This window comes from Triturus cristatus, chromosome 1_2, assembly GCF_964204655.1.
Source record: "Triturus cristatus chromosome 1_2, aTriCri1.1, whole genome shotgun sequence".
Taxonomy (NCBI): domain Eukaryota; kingdom Metazoa; phylum Chordata; class Amphibia; order Caudata; family Salamandridae; genus Triturus; species Triturus cristatus.
The window spans coordinates 40,316,199-40,337,486 of NC_140580.1; the positions used below are offsets into that span (position 1 = coordinate 40,316,199).

At 46.7% G+C, this 21,288-nt stretch overlaps 1 protein-coding gene across 3 annotated transcripts in view; it reads left to right on the forward strand.

Moving 5' to 3' along the window:
- IPO9 (importin 9) overlaps positions 1-21,288 on the forward strand; it is a 595,516-nt gene that overhangs the window by 184,828 nt on the left and 389,400 nt on the right. For all 3 annotated transcript variants that reach the window (XM_085600586.1, XM_085600577.1, XM_085600596.1), the window contains 2 exons: positions 9,268-9,368; positions 11,215-11,273. In XM_085600586.1, the coding sequence (XP_085456712.1) occupies positions 9,268-9,368; positions 11,215-11,273 (160 nt within the window). The remainder of the gene's footprint in view (positions 1-9,267; positions 9,369-11,214; positions 11,274-21,288) is intronic.

Sequence of the window (21,288 nt, forward strand, 5' to 3'; positions counted from 1 at the left end):
TGAGAAGGTACTGGATCCTATTTCCCCTGTACTGGCCCGAAAGCTGTTTCTCCAATGGAGATACGGCACACTGCCTTTCCGGTCTTTTACAAGTACCTGGTCATCGGCTCCCACCACAAAGCAGTGTCCGGTTTGTGATGCTACGGAGGAAACTGATTTGCATGTGGCTTTCTTCTGCCCAGCCTATAAGGTAGCAAGAAAATACTGGCTCCTCCCGCTGATAAGGAATATGGGCTGCAGGGAATATGCACCAATGTACAGGATTTTAAAATCTGATGTCTCTGGCCCAACTGTCTTCGCATTAACAAAATTTCTTACCAATGTTTGGCATACGCGTAACCGTATTTTAAAGGCGTTGGGTCCCTCTTAAATTTTTTTTTTTTTTTTTTGTATAGTTTGTATAGCATTTTTAGCACATGCATTCCAATGGTTTTATCTTTTTATGAAATGATTTATCTGTGATTGTACATGTGTATTGTGTATCTTTTACGGCCAAATGGCCGAAATAAAGATTGGATGCAAGATTAGTCACGGTTATCCATTGATAGATCGTCGGTCGGTACTGCACAGATATTACCTCCAAAGACATTGCATTTCCCAACACCCTTTCCCACTTCTTGGGGCATCCTCTTAGTAGGTATACTGCTCTCTCTGCCACCATCGCCATGTCCATGTCTTTACTCCAATCTCCAAGCTCCCCATTGTTTTGCAATATATCTTTTAGCTATGGTTATACCTAGTGTCGCTCATATTTGCGCTGCATTAAGATCTGTGGCTTCCCAGATATGCAGTAAACACCTCCTGGGTTCCATAGGAACTAAGGCGCCACTGACATTCGATATAGTGGACATCACTGTCTCCCAGTAAAGTACAATTTCGGGACAGTCCCACAATGTGTGGTCGAATGTACCTGATGCCCCACACTGTCGTAAGCAGAGCAGATAATCTGACCTTCCCGTTTTATATAACGTCACCCTGGTGTAGTAGATTCGGTGTAGCACTTTGAGTTGAACTAAGCGTAATTTCGACGAGATTGCCACCTCTCTCGGGGATGCTAGTGCCTTCTGCCAGTCTGCTTCATCCATGTCACCCACTTCTCCCTGCCATCTCTCCCTTAGGGATTGTGTGGGGTCAGGGTGATTATTGACAATCTTTCGATATGTGAGGGATGTGGCTTTTTCATGCATGTGCTCAGTCGGCAGTCTGTCCTCCAAGGGGGAAGCCTCCGGGAGGACCGTGTCCGGTGGAATAGCTGCCTCTAATGTGTGTCGAATCTGGTCGTAGCGGCACAGTTCAGTAGGTGCCATTTCGTGTTGGTCTTGTGTGAATTGAATTACCTTCCCTTTGGCCCAAAGATCGCCTACGCGCTATATTCCTATGTCATCCCACCGTGCAAATGTTTTACTATTTCGCAGTGTACCCAGCATGGCTCTATCCCACAGGGGTGTGGCTTGTGTGATCTTTTTGTTCCAACCGAGCTTTCTGTGTACCGTGTGCCAGAGATGAACTGTATGTTTAGTTGACCCTATCAAGGCCCTCCGTCGGTTGGTGTGATCTAATGCTCGGTTGATTCCCTCAAGCCCTAGCGTGAATCTGTCTAGATGGTAGGCCGGATCGGTGTGCGGTGCGTGTATCCACTGGTTTATTACGGTCAGCTGGGTCGCCCAGTAGTACATTTGTATGTTGGGTAATGTTATGCTCCCGTCATACCACAAACTAAATAATTTGGACATTGCTATTCGGGCCGGTTTCCCATTCCACAAAAGCTTAGACACCTTCGATTCGATGTCCCGGAAATAATCTGCAGGAACCAAGTAGGGGGTGTTCTGTAGGGCATACAGGAAGCGGGGCAGTGCCATTATTTTGAAGAGTGCTGCCCGTCCTAACAGTGCCAGCGGCAGGACCTGCCAGTGTTTGGTGTCTCTGCACAGTCTTTTTAGGGGTTCTAGAAGATTTAACGTAATGAAATCCTCAGTCGGGTGCGATATGGATCCCCAAATATTTAAAGCTGCTCTTTGCTATTTCCACCGCACAGCCTGTGGGGAATCGGGCCGTGCAATCCATACAGTATGGATTTACTCCAATTAATGGTATAACCTGATCGCTCTCCATAGGCCTTGCTGATATTTATTATGCCATGTAGGGAATGGTAGGGGGACGCCAGATATAGGAGGATATCATCAGCATATATGGATATGTGATCCTCTCAACTCTCCGTCTGCAAACAATCTAAACTTGTCGGATCCACGCCGCGAGCGGCTCTAAAATCAGTGCGAGGAGCAGCGGCGACAGCGGGCACCCATGTCTTGTACCTCACCCTAACGGGAATTCCTTGGAGATGTGTTCATTCGCCACTACGTGCGCAAGAGGGTTCGTATAGAGTAGCTTTATCCACGAGCAGAGCACAGGTCCGAAACCAAACTGCAAATAGGAATGGCCAGTCTACTGTATCGAATGCCATACGGGCATCGAGGGACAATATCACAGCTTCTTCCTGTATCGTGTGTTTACGGCCTAGTACACTCTGGAGTTGCCTCAAATTCAGGGCTGTTCTCTTGCCAGGCATAAGTCCCGACTGGTCAGGGTGAATTAAAGTCGCGAGGTGCGGTGTGAGTCTATTTGCTAAAACTTTGGCCAAAATCTTGTCTTCTACGTTGATCAGGGAGATGAGCCTGTAGGAAGCACAGTCCTGGGCTGGTTTCCCGGGTTTGTGTATGGCCACAATCGTTGCAGTTCTCTGATCTTTAGGCAGCGCACCCCTGTCCAAGCTAGTGTTGTACATATCCAAAAAGTAGGGTATGAGATTAGTGGTGCCCTTCTTAAATAGTTCAATTGGAAAGCCATCTGGCCCCCGGGCCTTTCCTGACTGCACACTCCCTATTCCTAAAGTTAATTCCTCAATAGTGAGCTCTGACTCCAATATTTTGGAGTCATTTTCCGCCAGCGTAGGGAGACAGATGTCTTTAAGGAACAGATCTGCCTCTTCCTGGTCCATCTAAACTGCTGGGGAGTAAACCTCAGAGTAGTGGCACACTAGTGTATCCACTATAACCTGGGGGTCCGTCACCACCACTCCCGCCGCGGTTTGGAGTTCCGCTATCCAGCGGCTCGTGCGTTCTCATCTGTCTAGCCACGCCAGTAGCCGGCCGGCTTTATGCCCTACCTCCTATATGGTATGGCGCGTGGCTGTCAGTCGGGTTTTAGCGCCTTCCCACAAATACTCCTTGTATTCCTTTTTGTAAGCTGGAGCAGGTGTGAATGTCGGAGCAGTCGTGAGTGTTTGCAACTCGTGTTCGAGAGTGGAGACTATGTGTGCCTTCTCCTTCTTGTGGTCCGCAATTAAGGAAATAGCTTGCCCCCGTAGGACCGCTTTGTATGCCTCCCAGAGAGTAAGGGGCGATGGGACCGACGACACATTTTTGTCGAAATAGTGTTAAGTGGATGTGAGCAAGCCTTTACAAATTTTAGGATTTTTTTTTTTAGATAGCCCGGGTAAATCGGGAAAACACAGCAGTGTGTGGAAGTGTTCCTCGTGAATTGGGCTGAGATGGGGGAGTGATCTGAAATCCCTTGCGGTAAGTGTGTTATATCCACAAAACGTCCTACTTTATCAGCTTAGGACAAAGGCTATTATGGGTGCCGGAATGATATGGAAATTGGCGTGCGTGTGGGATGTGAGACTGCCAGATGTCCACCAGGCCTATTGTCTCAAGGAAGTCAGTGAGATTGGAATGGGAACGGTGTTGTGGGCGTGGGGGCACACGGTCAAGATAATCATTAAGGGTCGCGTTAAAGTCTCCTCCCAGTTTTAGCTCTCCCTCAGGGAGACGAAGCAGAAAGGCATCAAGTGCCGGGAGCGCCACTGAGTGGAGTGCGGGAGGGATATAGACTGTAACCCTGTATACCCATCTGTCGTGGGCCTTACAGGTGGTGCCTACAAGGTGGGTTTCCTGCAGAAGTACTGCTGCGGGCTCTCTACGTTTAAGGAATTGGAGCACTAAGCCTCTTTTTACCATATCTCCGAGGCAATTCACGGTCCAGGATATGAATGGCAGGCTCTGGACTCGTGTGGTCTGGGGAATAATCAGGTTAGGGTGCGCGGTTACATGTGACATTAGAACTGTTGCATTCAAAGCATTGTACCTGACATACAAAGCGCAACATCCCCCGAAGATTGAATTGCTGTACCCTGAACTTTAACGTTAAACAAAGAAGAAAAAACAAACGAAAACTCAAAGCGAAAAACAGTTGCCCCACCCCCCTCCCTGCATTACAGTTTAAAAACTACCCGCCTCCCCAACCTTGCAGAGTGTATAGTTCCCATTGTTCAATACCTTTGTGGGGGAGGAATCCACCCCAGTAATCCCTTCAACCCCCGTTTCTTATCTGTTATGGTGAGTCTTCCAGCCGTGCACTGATCACCAGCGGTGGACTCAAGTCTTGCAAGGTTCCAACATACCATCCGAAGGCAGCACAGCAAACAAAGTTAAGGGCTACGGACAGTTGAGGGACTAGACACAGCATTTGGTCCGGCATTCACATAGTGTCATGGACACACACGCTGAGCAAGTGGGTATTGCCGTCACATAAATTGCCTCCCAAGAAACTATGCAGTTCAGGAACACTGACTGGGGCTCAGTCTTTAAGAGAGGTCTGTGGAGTTTGTTGGTCACGTAACTTTAGTGGAGCCGTCACGTGTGGTTTCATCCTCTTGTTGCTGAGATTGAGGCGTACTTGCTCCCTGTCGATCGTGATCTCTACCGGATTGTCCGCGATTGGTGACCTGACGCCACCCATCCAGCCAGTCTTGGGCATCCTCCGGGGACGTGAAGAACCACACCTTGCCATCAGCCACCACTCAACCTCAAGGGGAAGATCATGGAGTATTTGAGGTCACGAGAACGGAGTTCCTTCTTGATCGCCAAGAAAGTACGCCTCTGTTTAGCTACGGCAGCTGTGTAGTCAGGAAAGAATGAGATCGTACTGTACCGGAGGATCTACTCTGGCGGTCTGTAGAATGAGGTCACTATCTCTGAAGTTGAAGATACGGGCCAGGATAGGTCTGGGCGGCACACCTGGTCTGGGCTGACTCCCCTGGGACTTGGTGGGCCCTCTCGACCGAAAAGTACTGCGAAAGGCCCCGGGGCTTCAAATGGTTTTTGGTTGGGTCTTCCACAAGAAGGTCCACTGCCGGACCCCCGCTTCCCTCCGGCACGCCCAAAATGCGCACATTGTTCCGCCGGGAGCGGCCCTCAAAGTCGTCCAGTTTCACTGCCATGGTTTTGTTTTTGGTTTCCAGGTGCAGCACCTATCTTTTGAGAGCAGCGGTGTCCACAGCGAGACTAGCTGTGGTTGTCTCTACATCCGACACTCTGGTGCTCAGTTTGCGGAAGTCTGCTCTTATTAGCGTGAGTTCTGTAGCGACGGTGTCGATCATTGACACGGGGGAGGAGGGCACCTTATGGAGTGTTGACATAATATCCTGTAAAGTGACTTCTTTGTTCGGTTTTCCAGTGTGTTCCTCAGTGGCAGTTGCTGCACGTTCCAGCTGTTCCTGGCTCGTCTTAGCACATGCATATTTGTCCAGTTTGGTCTGGTGCACAACACGCTTGCCCCTGCCTCCCATGGTTCCACACAATGATGGAGCGGTTAGCTTTGTGACAAGGTAGGCGGTAGTACTCACCGCCGCCTGCCAGTGTTTATGGGGAGCACACATGCCTGTCTGGTTTCCTACCCCCTAAATAGCCCTTTGTTGTTCACCTGCCACTGGACCGCGACGGGGAGGGAAGGGTCGCGTCGACAATTATTAGTTGGAATATGGAGGAATCCAGGAGGCAGTATCAAGCTGTCTTTCAGTCCGCCCAGGGAAGGCAATGTGCACAAGGCTTCAGTGAATGTGATGGGCCACCGTGAACCCGGGAGATAAAATTGCAGTTTGGGTGCTGTGGGTATTCCTGGTTGCGCACGTCGAGACCTCTACAACAACTGCAGGTGGCAGGATATGAGGGCCACCCGGAGCACTGAGATTGACCTTTAGGAGTCTGGCGAACCGGGCACTCTCATTCTTGAGGCGAGTAGGTTGTGCGCCCAATGGCAGCCCCCGTCCTCCCCCGCCGCGCCAGGAGCAGTCTCCGCCAAGGATGGTGCATTCAACAGTCCTGGAGCCACTCGCGGCTCCGCAATATGGAGGCTCCCGCCGGGTCCGCAATAACGCACGTAACGCCGTGTAAGTTGATGGGCGGTCGTTCTCCCTAGAGGTGTCGGTGCTACCAACGCATGCGCACAGAGGATGTTTCAATCACTGGGGCTGGTCGGTGCTAGCCGCGCACAGTCTTCAGTGAGGCCCGGGCAGATCTCCTCTCACCTTACGCCCCTCCTCAGGGGGGTCTGGATACAGCGATCTGACTCTGCCGTACACCGAGCTACCAGAGACGCTGGCAGTGCAGATGTTCCACACCCGGGCTCAGCAATGCGGCCCCGGCTCCAGGCCACTGCAGGCGCTCCCCACACGGAGAGATGCAGGACGGGCCGCCGACCGCCCAGGCCAGCAGATAAACAGAGGTCCTGGCTTCCACTCGGCGCATAGACCACAAGTACTGCAGACGGTCCATCTTTGTTGAAGGCAGAGCTGCGAGCACCGAAACGGGTCAAAACGGTGCTCGCTGTTTTCCGATCCCGCTGGCTTGTTTGTCGCTCACTGCTACAAATGAGTGAACAGATTAGTGGGAAAGTCTGCGGAGGTCTGGAGCTTCACTAGGCGGCGGGCATTTCGATCGGCTGCCGGCCACGGTCCTCCCCCACCTTACAAACTTAAACTCGTCGGACTTGATGCGTTTTAAGAAGGGCTTGATGATCTGCTTACTTATTGCATAATTTCTGAATTTTCAGGCTCTAGCCTTTAATTTAATCTCCGGGATGGCCTGATGTTTGTTGACAAGCGCCGAAACGCCCCAGGGTATTAGCCGTGCGATACAAATAAATAAATAAAGCACCAGTCCCTGCAGTTGAACAGGGAAATCGTCTTAGCTAGTGAAGTTCCTTTCAAGGTTTCTTTGTGTCCGGGAGCAACAGCTTTGCCTTCTATATTATGAAGTTACCTCTGTGGATATAAAGTACGCAGGGATGAGGAAGAGTGGCGACTCCATCATATCACTTTTGCTGTACGGTTGAGCCTTTCTTCATAACCATTTCCATGTTTACATTTACGTTACAGGAGTTGGTGAATTTGATCCATTTTCTGTTAGGTGCATGAAGCTCCTTTCTGCATTTCCAAGCACTATGTGTAAATATTACTATAACAAATGGTAGTAGTTCCAGGTTATAAGAACTCTCCTCTTAACACTCTGCCCTTTCATGCTTACCAGTGTTTCCTCTTCTTCGGGCATGTGTGGATACATGACCTTGTATATCTGTGGTAAGAGCGTTTATTTTAAGCTGGCTCTTGGATGTTGCTTGCACTCCTCTGGCTCCTGAGCCTCTTGTGCACTGGCAGTGCTTAGAAATTGGTGCTGCTGTGGTTATGCCTTCCCTTTTTATGATCTCAGTGCTTGGAGTGTTGCTGACTCGCTTTAATTTTTTCATGGCTGATGTGACAGTTTCATGTCCATCATGTTCTGATGGTTCTTGTTGTGGTTGATGTTTATTGACCATCCTTCCCTTCTTTTTGGTTGTCGTTTTGTGAAAGAGTTGGGCTGTATTCTAAGTTCCCCATGGAGAGTTCAGGTTCTTCAGAGAATGTGGCAATTGTAAAGCTGATTTCACCAGAGGCCTCGAGTTTGTACCCTCAAAATGACAGGTTTCTTTGGGCAACTCAGTTCCCAAAAATGTCCACCTACTAAATTGCATCATCCTTTGTGAGGCAGCTTAACACACATTGTATCAATTCATAACAGTGGATCAATTATCCTTACTAATATTCCTGTAGGTTTAATCTATGGTACCACATAGTACTGGATGAGTATTATCACTACATTTTATGATGGACCCTTGGGTCACCCGACCCCTAATGCAGCCAGCCTCCTGTCCTTGTCCTGTGACCCCATTACACTTGCCCTAACAAGTAAATTCGGTAGAAAGTATTGATGGGGAAGAGGTGGTATTTGCCCCTGATGTTTTGTTTAAAACAGGACCCGAACTACTCCTTCACAGGTTCTTCATTGTGTGTAGGATCAGTGCATTTGGGGTTTTGGCCTCTATCCAAAATAGTGCAAGGGAAGGAGATAAGGAGGATTGGGTTTAAACTTGAGCTTGCCAGCCAGCAAGTCTGGGGTTAATAAGGTGTAATGTACTGTGAGAGTGTTGGTAATTTTTAAAGTAAAGCAGTGAAAATAAATGTGGAATGACAGGGGTGGCTTTCAGAGTCTTCAAAAGCCTCCACATAGATTTTCCTGCAACAGCGGTTTTGCAGTGAGTACATTGTTCCTATGGCTACCTGACAGGTGGGGTTCATCCCTGAACATGCAAAGAGCATGAGCGTGGTAGAAGTAGAGAAAAACGGGTGCACAAATAACAGGCGATTTGAATGACAACATCTGGGCCTGGAAACCACATCCATCCAAATAACCTGGGTGTAAACAAATGCAAAGAATGACTTTATGTAGAGAAGGAGGGGCTAAAGACTAGCAAGGATGATAAACCACAGTGGGTGAAATGCAGCAGAAGTGCAGAGTGGAGAAGAGGAGGTTGATCTATGTAAGTATCAGATCAGAAACCTTGCACGTTTTGTAAACCCTAACTGGATTAGGTCTGCAAAGCACACCTTTTGAATAGGCCATGTGAGGAAACCTCTTTAAATATGTTGGTTTTGGTCATAGCAGCTTCGATCTTCTATGGTTTTTGCTTGAAGCCTTCCACACAGTGAGGGAGTGAGCCTAATAATGTGAAGTTCTTGTCATAGTATTTCTTGTACTCCTAGCGATATGCCTTTCTCACTACTCACCTTCTCACACATGTATAATTTCATCTTGGTGGAGAATAACGAAATTGCAGTAGTGAGTTCTGACTGTTAGAAAAGTCAGTTTTATTCTCCGTTTTTGTAGTGCTGGGCATATGCTCTTGTTCTGTCTCCTTGTGAATTGGTAATTTCTTTTTTTTTTTTTTTTTTTTAAAGAAGGGAGGCTGAGGTGAGACTTGTACTGTGTGTGGCCAAGTGAACAAGCTCCTCAAACGTCTTCCTGAGAGAGAATTCAGTGATGGTGTGTTGGTATCTGAAGGAGCATTTGGTTGTGATAGTGTTATCCACGCTTTACTTGTCCTTCTCTTTTGCAGGCTGTGACTGCTCTGGTGAAGAACTTCCCGAAGCATATGGTGTCTTCCATGCAGCAGATATTGCCGATTGTATGGAATACCCTGACCGAAAGTGCTGCCTTATACCCTTTTAAAAAAAAAAAAAAATACTTCTCGTCTTTCTCCCATTTGATTCCTGATCTTTTTCTTTTCTCCCTTGAGTCCTGTTCTCTGTATGTTTAGTGCTTTGTCAAGCCCTGTCCTGGTCAGTTGAGACCTCTGCCAGAGGTATCACTGTACCACATTGTCTATTCTGATTCTGTCGGTGAGTTACATCTGTGTAGGCACCAGTGTTTCGAGTTCACCTTTAAGAAACAGGGTGGGTGGGGAGAACATAGGGACCTATTTAGTAAGAGGGTGACTTTGACGAACTAAATGATGAAAGCTTAACATATTGCTCAATTAGTCGCCATTTATTGATGACTGTGGTCTCTGAGTCTTCTTGGACGAGTTGGAGAAGATAACTCGTATGTAGTAATTAAATGGAGTTCTTGGTACTTAATTAATATTTAGAGGGATGTATTTTGAGTGTAATGTGATTAAAGCAGACTGCTCTGACACAAGTGGCTCAAAGACCACCAGGAGTGCTTGAAATGTTGATACTAACATTTCTTTATGCTGTTCTAAGTACCTCGTAGAAACGTCGTCTCATTTAGGGCGATCCAAAGGCAGTGGCTAACCTAGGCTCATCATTGTAGGACGACGCAGCTGACCCCGTAAGATTCTGAAAAGATTCTGAAAGATTAATTTCATTATGGACACTTTTTGGCAGTTATGACAGGCCGAATATGGTATTTCATTAGAGAATACCTGCTTTAGTAACCTATCTACATTCTTACATGAAGTAATTTTAGATTTCGTTTTAAACAAAGCATTAAATACCTACCTTTCATCTGAGATCCATTCATGCCAACAGCAAAAGTTTCTCCGTTGCTTAGGTATAAAGTAGCTCGATTATACAATCTCAGCAAAACATAGGAGATTAAAAAATGTATCCTGCAATACTTATATTGATTCACTATGATCATAAATGGTGCTAACCAAACAATCCATAGGTTAATGAATTATTTTCGCTATTTTATTGATCAGCAGGTGACTGAGGTCCTTTTAGGAAGGTCTAAGTCTGAATAAATCAGAGAGAAGTCTGCAACCATCCTTAGAAATGTCCTGGTTGCCAAAGTTTGTAGACCGCCTATAGCCTCTCTCTCGCCAGTCCAGCATTTTACCCTGATCTCTGCCTGGGCCCATCCACTCTGTTACCCACCCCTTATATACACACTGGCCCCATATATGTTCTCACATTTCCATCCCCTCTCAGACCTGCCTCCTTTATTGAACACCAGTAGTTGAGCCTATTTTGCTAGAAGGTTGAGCTTTCTATGAGTCCCCTTCTATTATAAAATGACCTCTTATGTTCAGCTTTAGATTCGTTCTTCATTTTGATTCATGTGAATTTGCTTCTCGTATAAGATGGTGCTTCTTGGGATTTTCTTATTTGACCAATCTATACTTCCAGGTAATTCCCTTCTGGCATGTGATTGGGCTTCTCTAAATCTCTCTTATGGTGTAAAAGAATGCCTCTTGGCTGGTCTCGCCTAAAAGCCGATGCTCCTTGGGAGGTATACTATTAAAGAAGGCCCTGCCCTTTAAGAATAAACCTTGTGTTCTATAAAGTACACAGTTTATGTTAAGTTCTCATTTACCAAACAGAGCCTTGGTTCTTAAGAGCTAATATAAAACCATGAGACTAAAACCATCATTAGAACTGAGATTTCTTGTATAATTCATATGTGCAGAATCTACACAAAGTAGCACTACCAGGTTTATGCTGCAGACACATTGTTTCAGCCCAACTACTGACCTCGCACAATTTCCACAATTGTACTGGATAATAATTAAATTAAGACTGTTTTCTTTAACGGCTCGCACTTATGTGAGAACGGAAGTAAACTACACGGAAGAGGTGGAAGATCCTGTTGATTCTGATGGTGAGTCTTACTTATATTTATCTTTGCAATGTCTTTGCTTATGCCCAGCCCTGCACTTGAAGGTCCTAGTATACTGTATAAGTTAGTGCTAGTTTTTATGATATGTTTGTGTTCTTGCTTCTTTTCCCTTTTGGTGGTATTTCTCTCCACAGCTTGGTAGTGTTTTAGAAAATGTTTACATTTAAAACTGAGTGTATAGACTTATAAATAGACTGTTTCATGTATATTTTAATATTACTTTGGGTTCTCCTAAAGTGCGTTCTCATCCTAAGGTGCTCTCTCCGGGTGTAGTGTGGTCGAGCAGCCTTCGGCTTATCAGAGAGCAGTGTTAAACATCTGCAGTACACAACATAGTCAATAAATGGTACACACGACTTAAGGAGATCCATGCCAATTTATAAAAATAAAATAAATCTTTATATACATTTAGGCAACCGAATCAATACGATCAGGTAAGTATGTTTCGAGATAGATATATTTGCAGGTTTCAAAAGTTGACACGTTGTGCAATTTTCAGAGGCGGCAATGTTATCCCATTGAGGAAAAACAAATACTGCATACAAGTTCTTCATAGTGACTTAAGAGACCAATCTCCTGGACTTAAAGTGAAATGGAGCAAGGTCCAAGGCAGCACCAGCAGGCCACCTCCACTGGCACTAAGGTACAGAGGTGCAATACCAGTCAGGTGCCCCGTTGAAGTCAATAGGTATCAATCCGGTCACAAAGAGGCTGCAGGTTTAGGTTTAGATTGGGGGGGGGGGGGCAGTCCTGCTGAACTAACGGGGGGGCTCAGGTCTCACAATGCTCAGGGATTATGGGGACACCTTTGGTTCTCTGCTCTTTGGGCCTTATGCAGAGGTGTTATGAGACAATGCGGTTTCTGTCACTGGCGACAGTTGCAGTAGAGGAGGGATCCTGCTTTAAGAGGCTGCAGGTGGCATTGGGAAATCCGCAGCTGGTAAACCGAAGGTGTGCTTGGCATCTGGGAACCCCACTGGTACCATTGGCCCACTTCAGCTCGGGCTAAGGGGCACGAGTGCAGTGGTGCTTTCCAGTGATGGGTGTCTGGCGTTCTGGAATCCTTGCAGCTCTACTGGGGTGCCTGCAGGATGCAGGGGAGCAGCTCCGCTACTCCACGGGAGTTCCTAGGTCTTAGTTGAAGGCTGGAAGTCTTCCCAGGCTTTTGGAGGCACTGGCAGCTGCAGGATGAGTCATCTTTGGTGCAATTGTCGAGGACAGCAGGCTGGCCGGCAGGGTTGGCACCAAGTCAGTTGCTGGTCTTCTGGTTTTGCTTTTGCAATTCTTCATCGTCCGTCTTCTTTCAGGGCAACAGGATCTAATTTCCTGGTGCCAGAGGCTCCCCTAAATACTAAATTTAGTGGCATTAGGGGATTGTAGGGTAGTAGCCAATGGGCTACTTTCCCCTGGGGTCACTACGCCCTCTATATGACCACTTCTTGTGGGAAGTGGGCATAACACTGTCCCAGTGCTCCTAATTATGCCATCACAAAGATGGCAGACTCTGAAATTTCGTGTCCTAATCAGGCGGCCCACCTAAGGGATGGAACTAGCCTGAGGGTGAACACACCTCTCTGACTACTAATTTTCCTGCCTGTCCAGGTGCCAAATAGGCCTTGGTCAGAGGGGGTGGCATCCTTCTGAGGGAAACCAGATTCACATACCAAAGGAGGCTGGGTCTTTTAAGCCCCCTGCCTCGGAACGCACATTTACAGGTCATCCTGCTGGAAGGGGGTGTTAAACACCCTCTGCCAGAGCATGTTTTGTTCCTGACATCCTGAAAGTGCTGGCCCTCACCCCCGGGGGTCAGAAACTCGTGTGTGGTGGCAGACTGGTCACCACCAGTCAGCCAGCACACTAGTAGTTTGTAGGTTTTCAGGGGTTGCTGCTTTACTACCCTTTGGGTGCCTGTATTAATAAACCCATCACTGGAATCCGTGTGGGTTCATTAATACAAGATGTTTGATACTAAACATCTTTGGTTTCAGTGAAGCCATTATGTAGCTGGGGGAACTCTTTTTCTCCAGTGTCCAGCACGTGCTTAAAATGGCTTACCTGGTCGCTTGTACTGGCAATAATTGAAATGGCCAGCACAGGGGCATATCTGCTCATGCATATATGTCCTCACATGAAGTATAGTGCACCCTGCCTTATTGCTGTTAGGCCTTCTGTAGGGGTGACTTGCATATACTGTATGCAGTGTCTGTAAACATGGCACACAAGACTTTTGTCTTCAACAAGACACGCAGTCTGCAATGGCAGTCTGCATGAGTTAGGTAAGTGGTCCCTTAGGCTGGCACAATACATGCCCATGACCCCTAGGTACCTGGGGTACCATTTACTAGGGACTTATAGGGGTGACAAAGGTATTGCCAATTGGGGAACAAATGTACAGTTTTGTGAAAGTTCTGGCACTGGGGACCTGGATAGCAGGAACCCAGTGCATATCCTATCAAAATTGCTTCAAATACTAGGCAAGAAGTGGGGGTGACCATGCCAAAAAGGGGCACTTTACTACACCCATTTACTAATTCTTGCATTCATAGGCATATTCCTTTGACCCATCCAGCTCCCTGGTAATGAATGCCTCATCTGAATAAATTGTGAAACAACTAATCTAGGTTATGGAGCCTAGACGTATTCGAAACCTTACTGACCATGCTCTAGGGCTGCATATTCTTTATTTGTATTTCGCTGTGTATAAAGTAATGGGGATGTTAGAGTTAAGTTACAAGTGTCACTACTGTGCTTCATATTTACCTGTTAGTACCTAAAAGCGTCTCAATTTACAGCATGGGCTTGTGAGGATTTCTGGTCTTCTCTATGATTACCATACTATGATGTACTGAAGGAGAGACGGTGGAGAAATGTTAGATCTTGTTTGCATTAGCTGGGTAGGAGATGTGTACAGAAATCGAATAAAGAAATAATCCTAAAGGAACGCAATGCTTCAAGTTGCATAACCCCATCTGTTTAATAAGCCCTGCACAGGCGTTCCAACAACAGCCTAGTCTTTAAAGGGGAGTGCAAGGTTCCTTCACAGGTAGTTATCTGCAAGGTATCTAGACTAGTGTCTGTGCAGAAGGACTATGGAAATGCATTTTTTTAACCTTTTCTGAAATGGAGTCTGTCAGCGCTGACGGCAATGTTGAATGCTAAACTGAGTATAGTCACTTATGCTTGCTGCTCCTCTCACATCAGTCCACCACAGTTAAAATAGGAGCATTTGCTGCCTTTGGACACATGTCTGGTCTTTACATTTCTGACCTTGTTCATAAGGTTGCCTGTGGAACAGGACAAGTTATCCCTTGCTGAGAAGAGGTTGTTCTCTGGTGGTCACCATGTTAAGACTCTCGGACATATTGAGGTCCAGCAGCTGCATATGGAAAATCGAGCTGAGCATTTAAAAAAAAAAAAAAAAAAATCTTTCAGATTGTTGGTGAGCTATGCATTTATAAAAGAATTGCACTGACTACGTTTGGAAATTAAGACGGTAATAGCAGTACAAAATACAGTAACTCACCCATGTAGAATGTGGAAAGCAGCATTAAAAGTTCCTCCTGCTCAGAATAAGTGGAACTAGGTAAGCTGGGCTAATCTGACCGGGATGCAAAGCACACTCTCAGGCAGTTTGTATTATGGGTAAGAGCATTGCACACACCCTTGCAAACAGCACACGTACAGCATTGAAAGCGGCACTATATCCACTGCCAGCCCAAATTTTACTAGATGTTCTGTATGGCGAGCAATTGTACATGTTTGCGTTATTAGACTGAATAGGTACAATATAGCTAGCAGAGTTACAAATACAACGGGCACATCATGGGCAGCAGTGATTCAAACTTCCCTCAGATGCACAGCCGACTTGCTTCCAAGCCACATACTGCAACCTTCCTCTGACAGCTGCCCTAAAACCTTTATTCCCCACTGAACCTCAAACACTTTGCCGCTGATAGCCTCTCCACCTTGCATACTAAAGGCTCTTCGCAACCCACACCACTTCCAAGGGGAAGATTCCTTGTGAAGAAAGTTGCAAAATCCAAACTGCAGTAGAAATGGAGAATAAAGATAGCTTTAGGAAGTGTGTAAAAAACATGGAGATGGATGTTTTTTCCCTGCTGCCCTAGTGAGAGTGGGAAAGTGGGGCAGATATGAATTTGCATGCAGGATATGCACAGTGCTGGATCCTCCTGCTGGAGAAAGCAAGCAAGACCTACATTTCTGTCTGTGGATCTGCTACATGAGTGAACACGCACTTCTGTTTTTACCTACCCTAGGCATAATTATGCTCATCTTCCACCTGACCATATTGCCCAAATGGTGTCTTAGCATTAAAGCATGGACCACTGAATGTCTGAAGAAGAAAAATAAACGTTGGGTAGGACCGCTGTTAGAAATGAGGTTGCTGGTTCTGAGTATACCCCCTGTACAAGCAGGAACCACCACTCTAGTCAGGTTGAGCTAGATACATCCTAAAAAATGTGTGCTCACACTCTGGTAGCTTGGCACAGGGCAGTCGGGCTTATTTAAAGAGGCAATGTGTAAAGTATTTGTGCTGTTGCGAGTTCCCTTTAGGGCTCACTCAGTTCTCCCTTATTTTAGCCTAACAGCTGGTCGCAGGCCGCTCTGCACACGTTGCACTCAGCACGTTTGTTTTTGTGCCACTATTATTTTAGGTTAGCAAAGCATTGCACATGTTTGTTTATGGTTCTTCTCTCTAGGACTCTGTCTGAACATCTCGTACAAGGTCAACCAACACTGTGCCTCTCTTCTATGCTCGGTTAGCAACATAGCTTGGTATTTAGACACACCATACATTCACATCTGCTGTTTTCAAAAATACACATTTTATCATATTGTAACGTCCTGGCTTTTTCGGGGTTGGGACAAACAGACGACTGACCAGAGAAATGGAAGTTTAAGGATGATTTAATGAACAGATAAACAACTAGACAACAAAGAATACCGGTACTGGAATCACCAGTTAAAGTACGATACCCATTCACAGCTCTTCTAACCGTCCTCCGCATGCACACCGGGCCCGGTATGCTCCAACGGAGGGCACAGTGCTAAGCAGTGGCCGACAATGCTACTCGACCGCTGTGAAGGGTAGTTCCAAGGTTGTGGAATCTACGGGGGGCACGTGGGAGTCACCCGGCCGGGCTCTCTACCACCTGGGAACAGCCGCTCTACCAGTATCCCCCAGAGTCCTGCCACAACACAAAGACGCTGGGAACACCTCCTAGTGTGCGTCTCTTGTATCCGGGTTTAAGTGATGATACCCAAGGTGGCGCAGAGAATGGATGGGAGCAGCCGCTCTACCTATCCCAGTTCTCCTACGAGTGTCGATGGCTAAGACGCGGAAACACCTCCTGGATAGCGTCTTAGCTCTAAGCGTGTGTTTACCCAAGGAACGAGGGTTGGGAGCTTCGGCTCGCACCAACCTAGTTTTCTCCAAATTGTCAGGCCGTTGGGAGCTTCGGCTCTACCAACGGGACTTGTGCCCAATGACGTTGAATACGGCTCTCAGAACGGGACAGGACACGGGCAGGAAGCACACGCCAGCACCTCTCCTCCGCTCCTTAGAATGTTCCTTCCGCCGCTCAACTCCCCAACGGGTCCGTGTACCTCAACCAGGTACTCCTGCAAAGATCAGAATATCCGACACCGAGTCCCAGTGATCTTCTCCTTAAGTAGTACTCTCGGCGTTGTATAACCATGACTCTTGAGTTGCATAACATGAAAACTAGGCGTTACCCTTGGTGTTATGTAACCAGAACTCTTGAGTTGCATAAGGCAATTGTTGCCGGAGGGCATTCTGGGAGTTGTAGTCCGCTCTCCTCCAAGCGCTCCAGTTTCTCGGAAGTGGCATCGTGGGAGGGAATCCATGTGCGGGAGGGGATTCCTGACACATATACACGAGAAGTGCCATTTGAAAACCTAACGGGGATTTCTTGCAGAGGAGAGGTCCTGAGACTAAAGCGCCAGCCATACGCATTCTGTGATTCAGATTACCTAACAATAATACAGGTATGGGGTTTGGTTCTAATCCTAGAGATCTATGATATATCACTGTGCCCCGTAGTGAGGATAGGCAGATATATCTTTAAACACGGTAGTGCTTCTCATTGCATGTAGTTAACTTGTGATGCTACTCACTTTGCTGGCATGCATGTTTTCTACTTGCAGCGTTTTATAATAGAGCACAATAGTTTCAATAAACTGTTCTTGTGTCGGTTTTGTTTATTATGGACATGCATGAGTGAGAAAACAAAATGTGTCGGTCTGTTTCCACGGTTCCCTGAGGGGTCCTGTTCACTGTGGAAAGGTTTGGAGGGCAGGGAAGGCACTATGAGCTAGTTTGGATTGGGTTTCATAGGTTATAATTTGTTATTGTGACCCAGTCTCTACATACTGATGTTTTGTGATCCCAGGCATAGTTCTGATTTTACAGAATCCCTGTAACATGGTGCCTAACACTTGGTACTGTACTTATTGCACAGGTCTCCTGAGTAGTCCTTGTGTGTGTGTCTATAATAGACCCTACACCTACCACTGGAGAAGTCTGTGGTTTTGGGGATTGATCCTCCAGGCTGTTAAGGAAGCACCAAATTCTGTAGTTTTGCAAGATCAAAAGTGTGAAAGGATAACCCATTTTTGTGTTGAACTTTGCTTCCATTTCTTTTAATAATGGCTGCACCCGCTGTTGTCATTCCTGTTAATTACAGACCCGCTGTCCCTGCACATGTAATGCATCATGGACTTACTAATGGAGGTGGTGGTTTTTATCTTTGTGGTCGAATCAAATGATGCTTCTCATTTTGAAGTGTTTTATTCATGGGTTGATTTTCCAGCTGTGGTTGCTAATTCAAACACATTTCATACATGCACTACTCCTGCACCACCAGGTCATTACAGAGCTTATGTGCACATGGAAATACCACTGTCTTACTGGCAACACAATACTTTGTTCCTTGGCGCCCTCCTTCGTGCACCAACACCGGTACTCTGGGTCCCCTTAGTAATGATGGTGAGACTTGGCCAGCACTAGCTGGATATACTCCGTCCATTAATGTAGCTAATCTCAATCTTGTACGAACATGTGCATTATTTCTTGCATTGGTTACACTATATAGACGCTTGAATTGGTATGTTTCATGCACTTTGTTGTATGTGCCACCACGTCCTGGCCTGCTAGGACAAGCACACTTGTCTGCAGTGCCTATAATAAGTACTGTAATTGTTCATTCAGTTATGAGAAAAATTAGGAAATGGCAATTAAGATTGCCCAAAAAGACCAACTTGAAGCTCTGTTTCCCCTTACAGGGATCACAAGACAAACACAGAATATTAATTATGTGCTTACCACATGGAATGGTTCCTGGATTAGGTGACGGCAAATCACGGGGTTCAGTCTTTGCCACTGTATATTCCATCAGTCATGGCACTCGGTTCATGTTAGTCTTGCTGCATGTGTTGAAACAAATGCAGAATGAGCACGGGAAGCTGCTGCCCTAGATTTGGGGATGAAACTAACGGGAAACTTTCCTGTTGTGTATGCAATAATCTTGTCAACATTAATGGTGAAGCGGCATCTCTGGCTGTATGCCAGAGGCTTGTAGCGGTCGCACAAGCAGACTGTGAACATGAGCAACCTATAATTATTGGTGATGAGTACACATCCATAGGACGCAATACTTTTGGAATCAGACCTATTAAAATACCTCTTGGCAAGGCAAAGAAGCTAAGCAAAACCATGAGTTTGTTAAAAAAACATAAGATAAATCTAAACAAATACAGAAAGGGACACCTCACCGTGGTTCTCCACCCCAGGAGCCCTCTAAGAGATGCAACTATTTTTGTGATTGCACTAAAATCAAGGCTCCAGACAGGTATCAGAGTTCGGAAACATGTTCTCCTCGTTCCTTGCAGCACACATCTGAAAAACAATACGAGGGAGGATGGTGCTCTGAGTGCAGAGAAGAAGAGTATGTGACGCCGAAAAGACCCGTCTGACGTAATGATAAGGAGCAAAAATCTCCTCCTTTTAAACCCCAATTTCCGAAAAACACAATTGTGGTAATCACCACAAAATAAGCCACAGACACTGAGAACCCTCCTCCTGAACAGGAGTTGGGCAGTGACTCTCCTTGACAGCGCGGCAGAAGTCACCATAGTGCACCCGAATCTCCAGGAGTTTCTGGCAGCGAAAGCAACTGATAGCTTCTTTACAGTTGAAACCCCAGATAGGTGCGAAGCTCCTCCAGATAGGTTACATGACTTGGATATACAAATTGAGGGTGACCTACAATGCGCCATTAAAGTAATCTTCCGGGAGAATTTAACTTTATGACATCCCCACTCTTTTGTCCAAAGATCCCCACAGGGTGAGGATGTCATGCTTCCTTCATTTTCTGCTCTTGTCTCTGATGAGGTCAAACAAGCTTATGCTGCAGAATGGGCTCTTGCACATGCCCTTGCTTTATACCGTGATCATGTTGGCTGGGATAAAGAGACTCATCATATCATACCCATAAGGTCCAGCCACCACAATATCCCAATGAAACTAGATGCTAAGGCACCTGTTAAAGAAATACTCTCGCAGTTGGAGTACCAGGGTGTCATTGAACCCTGTATCTCTCAGATGAATAATCCTCTCTGCTGTTTTGAAACCAGTTCATTCATATCGAATAGTCTTAAGCGACAGGCATTTAACAAGCCATTAGCGCACATTTGCAATACAAAATACACACAGTACGGTAATAATTAACCATACAGTTAGTAAAAAATACAAAACGACCTTTGATATTTCCAGCGCATTTTTTCAGTCACAATATAGCGCCTGAAAGCAGAGATTGGACACCCTTCTCTACGCTTGGCTTTCAAAGCAGATATGCAAGTCTCCCTAGGGCTTAAAAGATTGGCCCGGGATTATTTGCTGCCAGCATTGTCAAGTCTACTTGATATTGACCCGGATGCATTGTCTTATGTAGATGATCTCTACCTCACAGACGATGAATTAAACCCGCTCTTGGCCAGAGTGGATTGCATAATTTTAGGATTCACTGCATATGGCTAGACTTTACTATCATAAATTGTATGTTCGAGGCAAATGAGCTGCAGATTATACACTGTGCATAGATCGCCATCTGGTGTTGGGCCTGGATGTTTGCAGTTTGTTTTTCCTCTTGGAAAGTCTTTGGAAGTCACAAGTTCGGTGACTCCTTTGGTTCGTATTGCGCATGGGCTTCGGCTCCATCCTCAGATTGTTTTTTTCCGCTATCGGGCTCGGATGTAATACTTCGCGCTCCGGTTCCGAACTTCCCAGTTCACCGATCGACGCACAAATCCTCGCTCATCGAGCTTCTTCAAAGATATAAATCATCTTGCTCATCTTCTCTTCGGCACTTCTTCGATTCCGGTGGTCGACGGCGGCCTTCGGGCCTTCTCCGGCTCTGGTCTCGGCTGATGGAAAGAACTCCCTTCAAGAAGTGCCCTCGATGTGGGTCCAAGTTTCCCCACACCGATCTCCATGAGGAGTGCAACCTCTGCCTCTCCCCAGAACATGAGGCCCGAGACTGTCCCGCCTGCAAGTCTTTTCGCTCAAAGAAGACCATTCGAGATCGACGGGCTAGACGTAACATGGCGCACTCCTTGACCTCCGCTCCTGTCGACATCTTCGGGGACGACGTCGAAGCTCCGGGACAGCAGGACATCGAACAGGAGGACGACGACCTCGTCAGCGCTTCAGAGGCCGACGACTCAGATGTGGAGGACATCACCCCGGCGCAGCGGGTCGTGAGTACAATTCCCCCTCCCACGCCGATACCGAAAAAGGCTTTGGTCACACCTTCGCCTCCGGGCCTAGGCAAGACCAAGGACACTGCTTCTCACACCCCACCTTCGGGCCCGGTAAAGAAGCCTATTAAGCCTTCCGGCAGCTCGGGCTCGAGCCAGCCGACCACCGGTGCCGAGAAACACCCTTCGGCACCGAAGA